At 36.4% G+C, this 16,486-nt stretch overlaps 1 protein-coding gene across 3 annotated transcripts in view; it reads right to left on the minus strand.

The window, feature by feature from the left end:
* Positions 1 to 3,091: 3,091 nt before the first annotated feature.
* LOC142975760 (uncharacterized) overlaps positions 3,092 to 16,486 on the minus strand; it is an 80,885-nt gene continuing 67,490 nt past the window's right edge. Inside the window, exons 5-15 of one of the 3 annotated variants that reach the window (XM_076118810.1) lie at positions 15,946 to 16,136; positions 14,765 to 14,906; positions 12,831 to 12,845; positions 9,951 to 10,103; positions 8,437 to 8,621; positions 8,103 to 8,245; positions 7,085 to 7,222; positions 6,139 to 6,387; positions 5,738 to 5,934; positions 5,233 to 5,388; positions 3,092 to 4,938 (exon numbers count right to left, since the gene is read on the minus strand). In XM_076118810.1, the coding sequence (XP_075974925.1) occupies positions 4,828 to 4,938; positions 5,233 to 5,388; positions 5,738 to 5,934; positions 6,139 to 6,387; positions 7,085 to 7,222; positions 8,103 to 8,245; positions 8,437 to 8,621; positions 9,951 to 10,103; positions 12,831 to 12,845; positions 14,765 to 14,906; positions 15,946 to 16,136 (1,680 nt within the window). In that variant the 3' untranslated portion in view covers positions 3,092 to 4,827. The remainder of the gene's footprint in view (positions 4,939 to 5,232; positions 5,389 to 5,737; positions 5,935 to 6,138; positions 6,388 to 7,084; positions 7,223 to 8,102; positions 8,246 to 8,436; positions 8,622 to 9,950; positions 10,104 to 12,830; positions 12,846 to 14,764; positions 14,907 to 15,945; positions 16,137 to 16,486) is intronic. The other 2 variants (XM_076118811.1, XM_076118812.1) reach the window with 2 other exon arrangements.

Consider the following 16,486-nt stretch of genomic DNA (forward strand, 5'->3'; position numbering starts at 1 on the left):
ATGGCCCGATTTATTATGACAGTTTGTCGTAATAGTGTAGTTTTTTGGTTTATTCGCTGGGCAGCGAGGCGTGGAGCGGCTCCCTAGTGGTCGGTGGCGCTGACCGTGACGCGTAACCATATGCCACTGACCATACTTACTAGCACGTTCAAGAAGTATAACCGTAGACCAACGGGATGCAAATTGTTGCTTCGTTAATTGTTTTGTACTATATGCTTTTTAAGTGTTTTATGGCCACAATGTTTGCAATAATAAATTTTCCTGTACTTACTGCTTTCCATCGAAATAAGTTTCAATACCTAACATTTTTTAGTAAGTAAGTCGTGTCACTATTTCTGTGTATATTCTTTTAGTATTTTTGTTCAGAGTTTTGGTTGACGTCACTTTGTTTTAGAATTTTTTTAATATTAGTCTGAGCTAATTGTTAATTCTAACTGCGAATAAGACATTAACTGATCAAATGACCTACGAGATATCCCGTCGCCATAAGATAGAAGCAGAACAAACTGGATACGGAAGTTAACGGAAGAGACCGGGTGTTTTTGTTCAACTTGGGACATTTCCTTGTAGCTGTATCTATTGAGAAATTAAACAGTGACGACGCTGTTTAACTTTTAGTTATATTGGTAGTAGGAGGAAATGGTTTAAATGCACTAAATACTTTAGTTTGTAGCGTTTTCTACGACCAAAGCTAGGTAACGTGTTATTACGTATGTGCCCTGTCAAGTACTAATTGCTGAGCCCAATATTATTCTGATAAATATTTAAATTATAAAGGAGTCCACTTCATCGTCCTGTATGCAAATGCCGACTCTTTCTTTCCTTTGAATCATGTCATCGGATGTAGGCGTCAAAAGCAACACGTTAACTTGTACTCGTATGCTTTAAGTAAACTACAGTGATAGGATGCTTTCTCATAGCTGTGTTGCACCGATTATAATTATGTGTTCTAGTTTTAATAGGTCAAGGTAAATGACAATTAAACTTATGCATCCAAAATCAAATTTAACCAAGCTTGTTATCAAACACGAATTCCGAAGTTACTCATAACTTATCAGACATTCAAAGCACGTCTGAAATAAACATGTTTTCGTACAAATTCTACTAAACAGCATCCAACGATATACAATATACATTAATTTGCATTTCCTTAGCACGCGATGACTCCTTACAAAAAGTGGCCGGCGCTAATGGCGTGTGGCCAGTGTTATGGATCGGCGATGTTACGTCGATACCGTTCGATTGTCACGCTTAATGCCCGCCGTGTGGTGATAACACGTTGAGTAATGTGAACTGGAAATAGTAAGTGGTTTTTCGTATTGCGATGTTTGGATTTAACTTGTGTTTTGTTGATATAAACACAGAAGAGTTTCTTAGAATGTGGGACTTATTTAGTTTGAGATTTTGTTTTATGACTGGTTTATTGATTGAAAAGGTATTAAACGTTTTGCAGGGAAACTTTAATTATTGCTGGCCCTCACTTTGTTATACTATAGTACTAAAAGACAATCCAACAGCAGGTAACTTGGCTCTTATTGGCGGTGCTGTTTACATCGTAGTTTATTAATCATCGTATACACATTGTAAGTAGATTAATTTGCTTTATTTAGTCTTGTCAACGGTAACGATTTATTTTGTCCAAGTGCTCGGCAAGCCGCCAAATCTGTTCTTGTTTGTAGGATTGACATAATATGTAAGTACCTGGATAAAACTATTACGAGCGGGTCATCAGTGTGTATCTCCGTAATTAAAGGGATAGTAGTAACAATAAAACACAAAAAAATAATTTTAATTCATATTTTTATTCGTATCATATTAAGGTAATTAAGTTTATCGTACATTCCATTAACATTCTATGACTGACAATAGTGAAATAATATCAACGTCACATAACGACTACGGCCCAGGCTTGGTAAGGCATAAGACTAGCAAGCGACGCGCAATCATGATTGAGCACCATACAATGTTTGTCAGTAGCGATCGAAAGTGCATACTTTAGTTGGAGACTGTCGAAGATGGTTCTAACGGCCAGATACTCAAATGTGACTCAGTTTTAAGTGATACTCAAACTTATACCTATTGCAACAACACACGTCAAAGTAACAGTGACGGCACTAGAATTAAGTGTTACTTAAAATTTTGTGTCGTTTGTGTATTTAGCCATAAAAGTCTATGGCTAACGATTCAACAGTGAAACATTACTCAAGTATAAGTGACGCTTAATGTCGAATTGCCTGTCTCGATGTTATGTGTGTTGTAGCAACAGAAATAATTTTGAATGCCACTCAAAATCAAGTCTTATAGTATCCAGCCGTAGAGTTTTCGCAGATTAGGTTTATGGGGAAAATTCAGTGCAGATTTGAAATAGCACCTTTTTATACAATATCTTGTCGGTAAAAGTATTTTTATTGCTTTAACTATTTGTACTTCGTTTATAAACTCAACATTATAAAGAAATAAGGTTCTGTTTAAATTAATAAGAAAATTGTATGTATTTCGACAGTCTCGCAACATTTTATAGGATTTCAAGTTGAGAATATGAGTAGCTTCTAGTGATATTTTTGAAGTCTACCGATATTTGTCGAGATTTCCTCTCCAGGAATATCTTATATATAAGATGTTATATATTATATTGAATAAATTAATGAGTTTAATGTAAAGAGAACGTTCTTTGACATGCTAAAGCGACCCAAGTTCTATCGCAAGAAAGGGAAAGCCATATAGCGTTGTCCTTTACCCATGGCAGAAATGAAACTGCTTAAGCATGTCTTAGAACGTCTCTAGTGAAGTAGGGAGCAGGGATCTACATTCAACATGCTGGGCCTTTGCACCTACTTGTTGCACATTACATCAAATATCTCTAGAGCATATGTTACACGGTTAAACTAACACAATTCCATCACAATAACTTTAGAATATCAGTTGAATGATTCGTTCAGCTTCATTTATCTGTAAGGATTCATTATATTTTTTCTCTAAACAATTATATCTATCAACTTATTCCTATATCGTTAATATTAAAATAGATTTGTTGATAAAATCTTTCAAGTTCATAACAAATAGACACCTTATGAGAAATCAAAGAAGTGAATATTGTATAATATTTTATTTATGTAAGAATATAATTTAACTACTGTTTTACGTCAATATTATATTTCTCAAAGGCTAACTGTGTAATAATTTCAATTAAAATTTAGATTTGACTAGAATTTATAATCAGTGCCTATAGGAAGTATAGCGTACATTGCAATATTTATTAGCGAGTTAACTCAAGTGTTTGTTAGGTCCGTCAAAGCGCATTTTTCACAAGTTCACCAACTTGTTTCAGGGTTCGTCGAAGCAGACCTGTCGTCGTTCGATGCGCGTCTTCCCAACGTGCAATAGATTTCTAGCTGATTTACATTTTGATATTCATCTCCGTCTTAGAATTTTAAAGTTTGTAACTTATTAACCATTGGAGCTCACTATGCTGTAATTAAAACAAGCTCACGTATGATACAGTTATACTTATACTGTGGAGTCTTGTCAGTTACAGCAACAAGCTCCTAACAAAATGTAAATCAGCATTAACGTTATTATTTCGTGAGGCTACGAATATGTTAATAAAACGTGGTTATAATACGTTACGGGCAATCATCAAAGTATCTATACGTCTCTACAATTACATATTTGAGCAAAATAATATCGAAGGGTAAATGAGACATGACATTTTGCAACATTTAATTTGACAATTGCACATAACGCGACACAACGACTACTTGTCTTTTAACTTTACATTATTTACAAAGGCTAACCTCTTGGAATGCTATACTTCATGACATTTCCATATTCTCTACTATAACATAATCTACTTTTTATTAGTTAAGGGACTTTATATTTTCACAAATATAGGCCGCCATTAGCCTCATCATGTCACTTACGTATTAAAAAGTTCTACTCTGTTAAGTCGTTCTCTAATAAGAATATAATAATTTTAAAGTTTCATAGTCATAATATATTAATTCTAAAATAAAAGTTGCTTATTGCCTTTTAATCATAATCATTGTGGTTATTTAAATGAAAATAGTATTTTTTATTCCTTATCCTTCAGTATCTATATTGGTCGGGTGAAATACGTAAATAAATATAAAGATGTATATTTCATTACATTTAATATTTCCCTAATAATTTTCTATGAGATAGCTACAGAGATCGTTTCCGAAAATAAATTATTTTTATTAGGTAACTTATCAATAAGTATATGAAATAGAATTTTACGACGGCAGAAGTTAGCACGATCCACTATTAGGAACTTTAACAAAACATCATTTGTATTAGGTTGCATGACTTATTTACATACATAAAGATTTGATAAAGAAGCTATGATGTACAAAAAGTTTATATTATAAAAAATACACGAAGTAACCGAACATTTCTCTCTATCATAACGTACGTATACACAATATATTAAATATTCGACTTAGCAACACAAAGAAGAAGTCAATATATCATGAAGACTTTTAATTCGAACATTATTTCACAAATGAGTCTTCACGTAATATTATTATGATATTGGTGTTTGATTTAAACCTTAGTAGAAGGCTTTTAATGTCACAAAAGTACGATCAGTTTCAACTGACGTATAAATATTCTGCAGAGATTCATTTCCATCCTTTATTTTCTCGTATTTCTACCTTAGTTACATAATATCCATTATTAACTTGTGTCGTTTGTCCTACACTGACCGGTTATCGATCTAAGGCTTAGTTTGTACCCTCTTCATTATCCTAGGCGTCTTCTAACAAGACCCTTGATTGAGTTTCTTCCAAACTATTATAGTATAAGTGTTCACTGCGGGTTCGGTGGCCGAAGTACTGTGATACAAATAGAGCCTCGTAATATTCTTAGCAGGTCAATAACTTCTGGTGTCTTCATTGATGTTACGTTTTCGTCGTTAACCTGTAATATTGGAAAGATATTATTAATAATATGCTCCAAGTCTATTTTTCTGGCCTAGAGTGGCCCTAAAATGGTTCCCTGACGTACTCTTAGAATGACAAAGACAACAACACATATTCCGTAATATTGAGGGATATAAACATGCCCCGTTTAGAAATTTTCATTCAATTAAATGAAAGAAAAGTGAAAATCTCATTGTTATATTGAATTCAGACCATCTTTTTTGGTTGAAGCAATCAAAAGTCTTATTCAGTAATATCAAGTATATTCAATCATTTTGTTTTCAATGTATACCTGCAGTATGACGTCACCGCGCCGCAAGCGTCCATCTCTTGCGGCAACACTGTCGCTGTACACAGCAGAGATATAACTCTGTCCAGATTCAGGGTGAGACTGAACGCTGAACCCGAGCCGGCTGTTCCACCCGCGGTTCAGTTCAACCGTCACTATCTGGAAGTAACAAATAAACGAATATTAGATTAGAACAGAAGTGGTGGGATTCTCTACAGTCGGTACTGTCGAGTATCGACAGGATGGCATTTAAAATGTACTGCCAAAATACCTCCTACGACGCCCGTTAGATTACCTCGTCAGATTTTCAAATAAAATTCTAGGATAGATAGCCGGTTGTCAATAGGCTGACTCCGCAGTGTTTTTGGTATTATGACCATTTTCTTGGGCTTTCGACTATCTTCATCGATATTAGATCTGTGGTTTAGCCCAGAAAGCATAACAAATAGGCAGACAGAATTTTACATTTAATTTTGTAGTTTTTCAAAAGCCTGAAACTGTTGCTTACCGTAGGCTCATTGCTAGTGCTATCCTTTGGTGGTTCAGGTTTGACGTTTTCTTTCTGGACGGTATCGATTTCAGCAGGTTTCATTGGAGGTGGTGGAGGTGGAGGAGGCTCCACCGCTTGAACCTTAGGAGGCACTATGTTCTTGCGCTCGTTGTCAGGCGATAATGCGACACCTTTCCATTTCTTCAAACCTTTATCTGGAATGACATATTAATTATTCAAGTTGTTTTGTGAGACTACGATTTTAGTAAGTAACGGTTGGTTAACATTTGCATCATCTTATTTAGGTTGTATTTTGTTTTTCCCCAGAAATTAAAGAGCACAATCTTAATAGTCAATCATTTTTAAAAATCTGACTGCAAAACTAATTTAAACTTGTTTTACTTGTTTTTTAATCTTACCGTCGTCCTTATGTCCATCTGAACTCGTATGTCCATCACTAGTGAGCACAGCGCTTTGATACGCGGGGTTCGCATGTTTGAACCTTGCTTCATCACTAGAAAGTTCTACAGGCATTGACACCGGTTCGTCCGAGTCAGCTGGGAACATCGGCTCGTTATACCGCTGTCGACTTATGTCCTCCTGGTACACGTTCGGTGCATCCAACGTGTCATTGTCTAGATTGTTTAACTCGTAACCATGGGGAGGCACTGGAATTTTCAGAACAAGACGTCATGTAATATTTATAAAATCTTCTGGAGAGTACTGTTAATAAGTGACTGGTAAAGGAATATTAAATTGATGAGTTTAATGCTGTAGCAGTTAACGAGGATTTGGTTATAAAGTTTGAGGTTTTTCATATTCAAATACCTGGTATTTTTTTTTATCCGAACCTATTTTTTACCAAATTGTAAAGTCCCTCATCATATTTTATTAGACTGCCCACCATTATAAAATCATAATATTATGTCACTTGTTAACAGTATTAAATATTTCAACATTTATGAGTGCAAATGAAAGAATAAAGTAGAAAGTTCAACGCACAAAGGCTATAAACAACACTCTTCGGGACGATGTCAAATGACCGAAGAACATCTATGGTGCTGTTTGCTACGATGGTGTGTAACATAGTCCTGGTATGGTTAAATCCGAGTCAGTTTATACGCTGCTTTGGATCAGGGTGTGAAGCGATGGGTTATGAGGTCAGTGTGCGGGCCGACAGCGTCTCACCCACAGACATAGTAGACAACGCAAGCTCCAAATATTACTTCAAAACCTTTCCCTCCATTGAATTGATCGACAAGCTACCCCAAATTCGACGCGCGTCGGTATAAGTTGGGGGAAAGTTGAGCGCTTGCTCAAAGGACAGCTTGCGTTCTCTACGTCTCTCTATATCTGTGGTCTCACCTGTCAGGCTCAACTTTTGTTTTCTACAAGTGGGTGGAGCGGTGGGGCTGGCGAGTGCCACAGTGCGCGGCCGCCGACACTCCTGAACGCTGTCTGAATATTCCGAACCGTGTTCCACTTTGTTGGAACTTGGAACATCTGCGTGGAACACCTACATCGCTTAGTGTGTGGCGTGTATATTGTACGTGTTCAGTGTACTATGTAAGCAAAGTTTAGACGCTTACTAGCTTCGTGCGGTTTCTATAAAGGCTGTGTTAGAATAGCTAGCCAAGTTTCACCTGTGCTGTGTGATAAATATACATCCGCGATCGCTCGCTGTTTGCAATGTTAATGCGGATTAGCTAATGAACACAGAACCACAGATAATTACGTTCATTTGTACTATGAATATATTATGAACTCGTATCGCGTAATATGAATTTGCGCCGTCTACACGGTTCAGTTAATCAATATATGATTAAATTGGAATTTGGTAGTATTATACCTAAGATGCATGAACATAATTTGCATTAGAATACGTACCGTAGAGAACAGGTGGCATAGGATTATACACATAAAGGCTAAAAGTTCTAAACGTTAGTGTTAGTTTTATAACACTTCAGCAAGCAGGGCTTTAGAAATTGACGTATTAGAGTCAGTTTAGTATAGCCGTGGGTTCACCTTTAATCCATTTATAGCACTTTCGATCAGTTAATCACTTAACAAGTTTAACCTTTCACTTTGCGGGAAATAGTAGCACGTAAAATTAGACATGACGTCAATACCAAGTAGGGATTTATTTTTAAATTAAAGCCTCCACAGACCACCAGTTTTGCGGCCAAATTGGGCTATTTATAACGTTGCAATATAATACGGTAGTTCCAATGATTTCAATAAATATCTCGATTAAGCAAACACAAATTCAAGATCTGTAGAGGTGTAACAATTTCGAAAGTGCTAAATTTCCTTCGGTACTATTTCTACGTCTACTCAAAGCCAAAGCTTCGGAGGCGTTTATCGAAGTGTTCGTAGTACATACCGTTGGGTTGTTCGTAATGGTTGTTATCCTTGGTGAGTTTGCGGTACTTGCGGGGCGAGAGACAGGGAGATCGGGAGCCATCGCCCGCGTCCGGCGTCAGGCGTCGAGCCGCGAGGTCGCACAACATTGATACTGCTTCAGGCCTAGAAATGTATGTCATTTGGTATTTCGGAACTTTGACTAAGACAATAGTTTTATTTTTGGTGATCGATATGTCATACCTTATCTCATTATCTATTTGTACAATTATTCAGCAGTTAGAAATTGAAATAATAGTGTTTTTAATTAGTCTAAAATGTGATAACATGATTCTCTATCATTGTTTCGAACTAACCTTAGCGGGGGTTTAGGCCTATTCACGGGTGCGTCTGAATCGGTGGCTCCCTCTCGTGGCGACATCGGTGACAGTGGCGTCGCGGCGTGATCACGGTACAGTCGCAGGCGCACCTCGCTCCCGCAAGATCGTAGGAACAACACCGCTTCAGCGTGCGACATGTTGGACATCGGTGTGTCGTTCACCTGTACACGTGTTTATGACGTCACAATACAAATATAAATACGGAAGTGTGGGTGTGTGATTAATATCGATGGCATGCGGGCTCTGGGGTGATTGAAATTTGTGTAGGTTGACAAATTGCTTTTGAAAATACGTTTGTTATTTATAACGATATTTATATTGACATAATCAGTCCACATGTATGCTATCTCGTAAATCCTCCTACATGACGAAACGAGAACAGATTTCATTAATAATTAACAAACATATAGCAGGTACTTAGTAGCAAAATTAGTTAAATTGTGTCACATACATTCCTGTTTTCACGATAAACAGCGATGTTTGCGTACTCGTAACTGTATCGGTACATACAACATATTGATTCAAATGTTTCTTTGTTCAATTCACGTTCGTTTAGTCTATTTTCTGCTTGTTCAATTTTAATGAGTCACATGTCAAGAATACGCGCTTCGTACCAAAAGGTTCTTTGTACAATTTCGGTATTTGCTTAAGTTATAAATGAAGGTGAAATGACTGTCGAATTTAGAAAAGGGTTCATTATTTTCGTATAATATACCGAGGTAATGAAAGCTGACACATGTAGGCAAGAACACCAAAGAATAAATTGGTATAGATAGAAAATTTTAACGGAATTCATTAGCGAAGATTATTTGTGTTGAAAATTGAGAAATAGTCATTTATTTTTTCTAGGAATCTGCAGTATTAAGATGAGACCAGACTGTAGTATTGAGATGCAGAGAGAAGACTTGTAGATTACATGAATTTCGTGCCATTATAATATTGATTTATAGTCAATCAGCAGTAGTCTGATTAGGACTAGTGTAATACATCATACATATGCAATAACTAAGTAGTTAGATGGCCGTTGGCATTAGTTGGCAATAACCCAAGTATAGTTTACTTCGACCAAGTAAAGAAGAGAAAAGGAAGTTAAAGTCAACATCGCCCACCGGTTTGATAAATATTCAAAACGAAATTAAAGATTAGACTGTTACAAGTAAAGAAAAGAGTACGCATTCTCTCAATCCTCTTTCTTTTTACTTTTTCCTTACAGATGCAGACACGTACTCAACAGTGAGACAGTTATGCTTAAATTTTGTTCTATTTCCTTGCTATAGGAGAAGTTTGTCATTACGGGAGAAGACACCTACCCAGGAGTGGGACAATTTGATATTTTTTGTTACTATTGCAAATATACACAATTACATGTCTTTTTCTCATAGGTTAAGGCAAATACCAAAGAACGCAACTTGGTTCGTTCCTTACAAACTTTCAACTTTTATCATTAATTGCGAAAATATTTTAATAGTAAATTAATAAACACCACTTACAGCCACAATCCTGTCTCCAGGTTGTATTCTCCCGTCACTGAGAGCTGGTTCTCGCACGAGGGCTCTGACGTAATGTCCCAACGCGCTGTGGTCCTCCTTCCGCAGCGTGAAGCCCAAGGAACCGTTCACCTTCGTCATTATTATGTCGAATTCCTGCAATCGAATTAAGCGGATATTTAGGTCATGACTTTCAAAAGAGGAACATTTTAAAGTTTTTTAAACTATCCTGGTTCGCAAACATAATACTGAAATGTACAACGAGTCTTATGTGCGGTGAAAATTTTGAAGGTATCGTATACGTACTATCGAACAAACTGAATCATGACCCACCATGTGCTCATTTTCTAAAATACGTCTATATATGCGTAGGTCGAAATTCGCTTGAACCTACGTTTCCTTGGTAATGAATTTGTTATCTGTCATTATTGCGTCAAATCTTTGTGCGTCTATTATAGGAAATAATGTAACTTTAAAAATTAAAATAATATAGGGTAACCAGTACAGTTATTACACGGTTAAGGAATTTATACACAATTATGGTCAATAGTATTCTAGTAGTACTCTATTATAAACGCAACTTAAATATTCTTTCTAAAGGACCATCAGTCATTTGTTTCAATAACTTTGGAAACATATAAATAAATTACTAATAAAAAAACGACTTCTAAAATCACAGTAATTGTCCAGCTAATTTTAAAACATAACGAAAGAAGTAACCAGTATTCTAAAAGTGACATAGGTGTATTGCAATTAAATTGAACTGGTTACTTTAGAAATTAAAATAAACGTATAATTACTTAACGTTGGCAATCACTGTATGCTGGGCAATTACTATCGTGGTTACCCTAATCGAAACGTTTCACTGGTTTCTAAATGATTGCTGACGTGCTATTTGACATTTGACACAAATATATTTTTTCGTCGTGAAAGGAGTTTAGACTATTAACATTCTAGATTCAAATTAAGAGTGATTTATCGAAAACGTATCTTGTATTGTGCTAACAAAGGTCAAAGTTGTCTGTAGTCGTAGATACAATGACATCATAACACAATCGTATTCATGTTTAGAATGTCTTAAGTGCAACTTTGACGATAGAGATGAAATTCTTACTGTTTTGACGGTTTCAAGCGAATTGTCGGCAAAATGGGTCATGATTCAGTTGGTTCGATAGTACATATATATACGTATTTAATAAAATATTTACGTTATCTATTTCCCGACGCTTCGATCGTAAGTAGTGAACATTCTGTAAGCCGAACTTTAACGATAGGAAATTTACAAAAAAAAAGCTACATTCAGAGTACTTATTATAATGGCTTATTGATATTTTTTTATAGTGGTTACTGCTTATTTAATGGCCTTAGTTACACATTTGTTCTAAATTTAGGGCGCGAATGTATTTTAATAAAGAATGTAGCCCTGCAGAAATCATAACCTTTCCGTTATAATTCGGATCATTGACTTTCATTCTTGACACATACTTAATCAATTTACGTCCAATGTTACGTATAGAAAGTAAAAACATTATCATAAGTGCTTTAATCTCACTTAAAAAAACCCTGAAAGCAGTAAACACTTCGATAAATATATCGAGGTTATGCTTTTGAAGTGAACGGAAATACATATTTTGTAATGGTTTCCTAAGGCTATAAATTGATTACACGTTACGATAAACAAAACCTGTAACTTTACCAGGAATTCACTCCAAAAATAGTATAATTATAAAACAGTGTAATATCTTTTGGGTGAACTAAATTAGTGTAATTCTTTTTCAGTCATGTAATGTTTGTCATCTGGCTTTTGTTATTTTTATCCCTTCTTAAGTCTACAACAACAGATTTTACTAAAACCATAAATGACAGCAATTTTAATAACAAACAGCCGACTGGACAAACTTAGCCATTTATTTAATAACTATAAGTTCGACAAATATTTTACTGTTTTAATTTACGTGCACAGGCAAGAAAAAGCTCCTGACTTACGGGATTTGTCTTCTATCTGCTATCAAATAGACAAGACTAGAAATTGAAGATAATCATCACCGTACCATACGATTTAAGAAACTCTTGACTGATTGGCTAAGTATACCATAATGTACCTCAAAGTAGATTCATTAATTTTTGAAGCCCTTCCGACCTCAAAAAGAAAGCTCACATAAATCGTATTAATGGCTGCAGGAACCATAATCACCTCGTGTTAAAACGTTCTGTACACGTTATGTTCGATGTTGAGTCATTAGTTGCGGCCTAACGTGACAGCCGCCACTAACATCATTGTTCTATCCCGCATACATTACTAGTTATTACAGTTAGAAATGTTGTTCGTTGTATTTTTGTTCAATATTGTTGACCGATATGGGAAAATATGTTTTGTTTGCAGTAGACATTCTCATTAGGCTTGTTGTCAAGCGAGAAGCTAATGGAAGAATGGTACAGCCACCGAAGATTCTAATAGTAACGAGTGTGTTCAATTTTCTGCTGTATGTTTTAATAAAGTTATGCATGCGTACGTACACAATTAAGTCGTCGTTTTCCTAAGAAACATATTATTATAATCTTAACAGCAATTCCCAGGCAGACGCGATAATTAAAGCGGACTGGACTGTTTATAGATCACCGTTGTTTCAACTAAGCGTATTGCGTGCAGGAAATGCTCTCACGAGTAATTATTCAAACAAGGACGTTCCCATTCAACAAACCACAATTCTACAGCAGAATACGCATTTCAGGAGCTCCACAAATCTGTTAACCGTAAACCCGCACGTGCCTAACAACAGTCTCTAATTCCCACTCAGATTATAACTGGTTGTGTGCGTCCCCATCCAGCTATAGCTTTACACATCACTTAATTTCCATACAACATTACTTAAACGAACTCACCACTGATCCGTCATCCTGTAGGCGTGAAACAAAGAGGTTTTATTAATAACCTGCACGGATTATATTACATGTACAACGTTCAAATTATACCTCGTAAAATATACACGTAAGCGTGTTTAACAAATGGCTCGCCTTACATACTTGATCTCACAATTATTATGTTTTGTTATTCGATTCTGAAAATTTATCAACTGTTAGGTAATTATTTTGTTGGTATGTGTTAAAATACGTGCAGCCCTAATTTCTTCGAATGAGAATTAAGCATCGTAATTACTATGTAAAAGTAAATACCTACTCTGTAATTATATAAAATGATTATTGCAATGCATCACTTGTTTATAACCAATTTAAAAATAATTTATCCGTAAACATTAAACATGCAATTAAACTATACATTTTAGACGTAAATGCATTTCAAAGCTACAATTAGAAGCGGAAATAGTTGATAATCGTACATCGGAACAGCTAATAGAATCAAATTATCTACTTAATAATGGATTTGCGGTAGCGCGGATTACGGTATTGATTTCTACTGTTTAGGATCACCGCCAACTGCTAATTAATGATTACATTAGCTGCATTAATTTCAAGCTATGGATTGAATACGGACAACATTCCTGTTTGTTTAATGTTTATTCGTATAGTTAATGTTTATTGCGCAAATGGAGGAGAATGATTTCTGTTTTCTAGGTTTTGAGACTTTTGAGGCAGTTTTTACTAATGTAAAATTTATGTTGTCTGACGTAGTTAAATGTATGTAAGTTTGTCAAATTATTTCATATTACGATTTCGTGTAGTTAGCCAAATTGTGTTTTAAAATTTTGAATACAACTAAACGTCACTATAAACTCAACAGAATAGAAAAAATATACCAATATACTAAATATTCAAACAATCGATATTCTCCACAGAATTCTGACGTGCTAAATTGATTTGATCTCTAGAGAACTGACATTTTCTAAAGCTGGAGTTTTCTGTACATTTCATGTTGACGCTATCGGAAACGTTTCTATAAATTCAACATAGTTTTCACACTAACTTAAAGCTTGAAATAAATCGTTTCTTTAGAATAAGGACTGGTAGTCCCGTTGAAAATAATTTCTCCATTTGTATGAAAGATCCGGTACTACCTGAACAAGCGCTTGAAGTAGCAGCGCACGATTTCGTTACGATTTAGATTAACTTTTTAAACGCTCTCGTCTGATTTATGTGACGTCATTTCCCGCGTCGACGAGAAATGAATGTATCCTTCTTGCAGCTTTATGATCCTTGCGTTTTTATTTCTTGACTTGAAGTTGCAAATAGACTAACAGTTTATTATATTTTGGTAATACTTCTTAACATTCGTGAAAAATATCCAAAATAGTGTTATTAATCTCTACAATGGTAATTTACATTTATTACTGTTAGTTGTTTTTGAATTGTTTTTTAAAAGTTCAATCGACTGTCCTTTAGGACATCGCCCGGAATCCCCAGGTGCCGATATGAATCACGTGGGAAACGTATTATAGAAGGCGTGAATCACTCGAAGAACTTTTTATTGCCCGACAATATTCCTCGTTAATAGGTCTCACTCATGCGTAGGGGAAAACCAAACTACATTCACATTTGACACCCATTCTGACAGAAGTCTGATTCATCATCACGATAACTTCAAGTGTCTTTTAAACATTTCCTTGAAATAAACAAGTAGTGCAATATTAACCATGTTTCAACTAAAAGGTTATCACGGTAACCGGCGCATCACTACTGTTTACTGGGTCTTGCGCATGTGCCACATAAAAGTGGGCTACTGAAGTCATTTTGATTTTATTTTGAATAATTTTGAGGAAACCACGATGGTACAACAATGATGATATCACTTCAGGATGTGCATTTTTATGTATTACGCGTTGTTAAAGCAGTTCTTCAAAAATAATGTTTGAGTGTCTTACCCCATATTGTACGTCATAGACTGGTAGTGGTCGGTCGAGGTCCGGTAGCCGTAGGTCCCGTCGGTCAGGCTCGGGGCTCTGCTCGCGTCTCCCGCGCCCTTCCGATGACGACGTCGTCGCACTCGACGTCGTTTGAGATAGTCTGAACAGTTCATGTTTTGCTTATTATCACAACTTAATAGATAGTCTTAGTGAATAGCTAAGATCTATGGTCCGATGCTACAGGTTGCATACTAACTAACTGCTGTTCTATAAACAGTTATTAAGCTAAACTGTGTGAGCTTAAACGTCAAAGGTCAAACACTCGCAATCAACTATCTAATCTCCCAAGCCCCGATTAAACCACAGATCTGATTCGAATGATACAGCATGTTCACGAAACACGTTCCACTTGGGCTCGTCAGTGTGTCCGATTTGCGATACAATGAAAGATGGGAACTGAGATAACATATTGTAGTCCGTAGTCTCCAATGTTCGTGTCTCCGTACATAATTGTGTACATCTCAAGGTACAAGGTTTGTTTGTACGTCCCTAATGACAGACAAGGTATTGTACGATAACATGGATGGTAGACATAAATCTGTGTGCCTTTGGCGTGTTTAACTTATTTATCATGCACGACATGAGTGACCTTAGAGCGTGGGATGATCGAGGGGACAAATGACGCGGCGTGATGCGATACGTGGTCGGTCGGAGTAATGAGTGTTTACCGCAGGTATAGAGCGAGCTTCGTAATGTAAGCTGTCCTTCACTGCGTATCGTCTACGGCAAATGTACACTTTTTTGCGTGATTAATTAGTTTAATTACTAACAGAAAGGCTGCCGATAATAACTCTCTGCTTGAGATTTCCTTGAATCACGGGTTTATTAGTAGTATACATCTCGGAATTCAAACAAGTAAAGTTGAACAGGTTCTAAGGTTGAAAGGGGTCAAAGTGTCATGATATCAAAGGTAAGTAGGGTCTGCAAAGTTACTTTTAACGATGTGTGGTCATTAAAATTTGTTTGTTTTATGAGCGACTCTTGGATTCATGTGATAAATTACATAAATGAGTTCTATTTTATAGTTGAAAGCTATTTTTTTCTATCTTCTCATTGTTATTAACACGCTTTGCTATTGTTAAGTGATACCTAGAACATAACATGTGAAAGTGGGTGTAAAATGACAGTGTATTGTTTACCTGGCATGCATGGGGTGACAGTTGAGTGGGTCGAGCGGCGGCAGATGTGGCGGCAGGTGCGGCGGGTGCGGCGTGCGCGCGGGCGGCGTGGGCGGCTCCGGCGGCGTCAGGATGTCCAGCGCGTCGCCCGGCGGCCGGCACACGCGGAGCTCCACCCGCGGCGCCGCTGTTCGTAGAACCTCCAGTGCTTCCTGTAAGAAATAGTATGTCAGAGCTGCTGACAGTCGAGAACTGTAGGTTCCTAGAGTTTTATTATTTCTAGTCGATTGCTATCACTTGGGCTAATATCATCATTTACTTCTTAACGAACATGGGTACATAATTTACAGAGCTTATAGTTAAATAATAAAGCTCCATTCATATCACACACCATTTGAATATGGATAGAACTTTATTATATCGCTAGTGCCGTCTCGGTAGCAGGAAGCTGAGCTGACTATCGAGGTAAAGAACTGCAGCCAATGTTTAAGTTGTATTTGAATACTTCAGTTATGTTTTGAAATACGGCAATCACACAAATGGTAAACGTCTACAAATCTCT

This window comes from Anticarsia gemmatalis, chromosome 9 (assembly GCF_050436995.1).
Source record: "Anticarsia gemmatalis isolate Benzon Research Colony breed Stoneville strain chromosome 9, ilAntGemm2 primary, whole genome shotgun sequence".
In the NCBI taxonomy this organism is placed as follows: Eukaryota; Metazoa; Arthropoda; class Insecta; order Lepidoptera; family Erebidae; genus Anticarsia; species Anticarsia gemmatalis.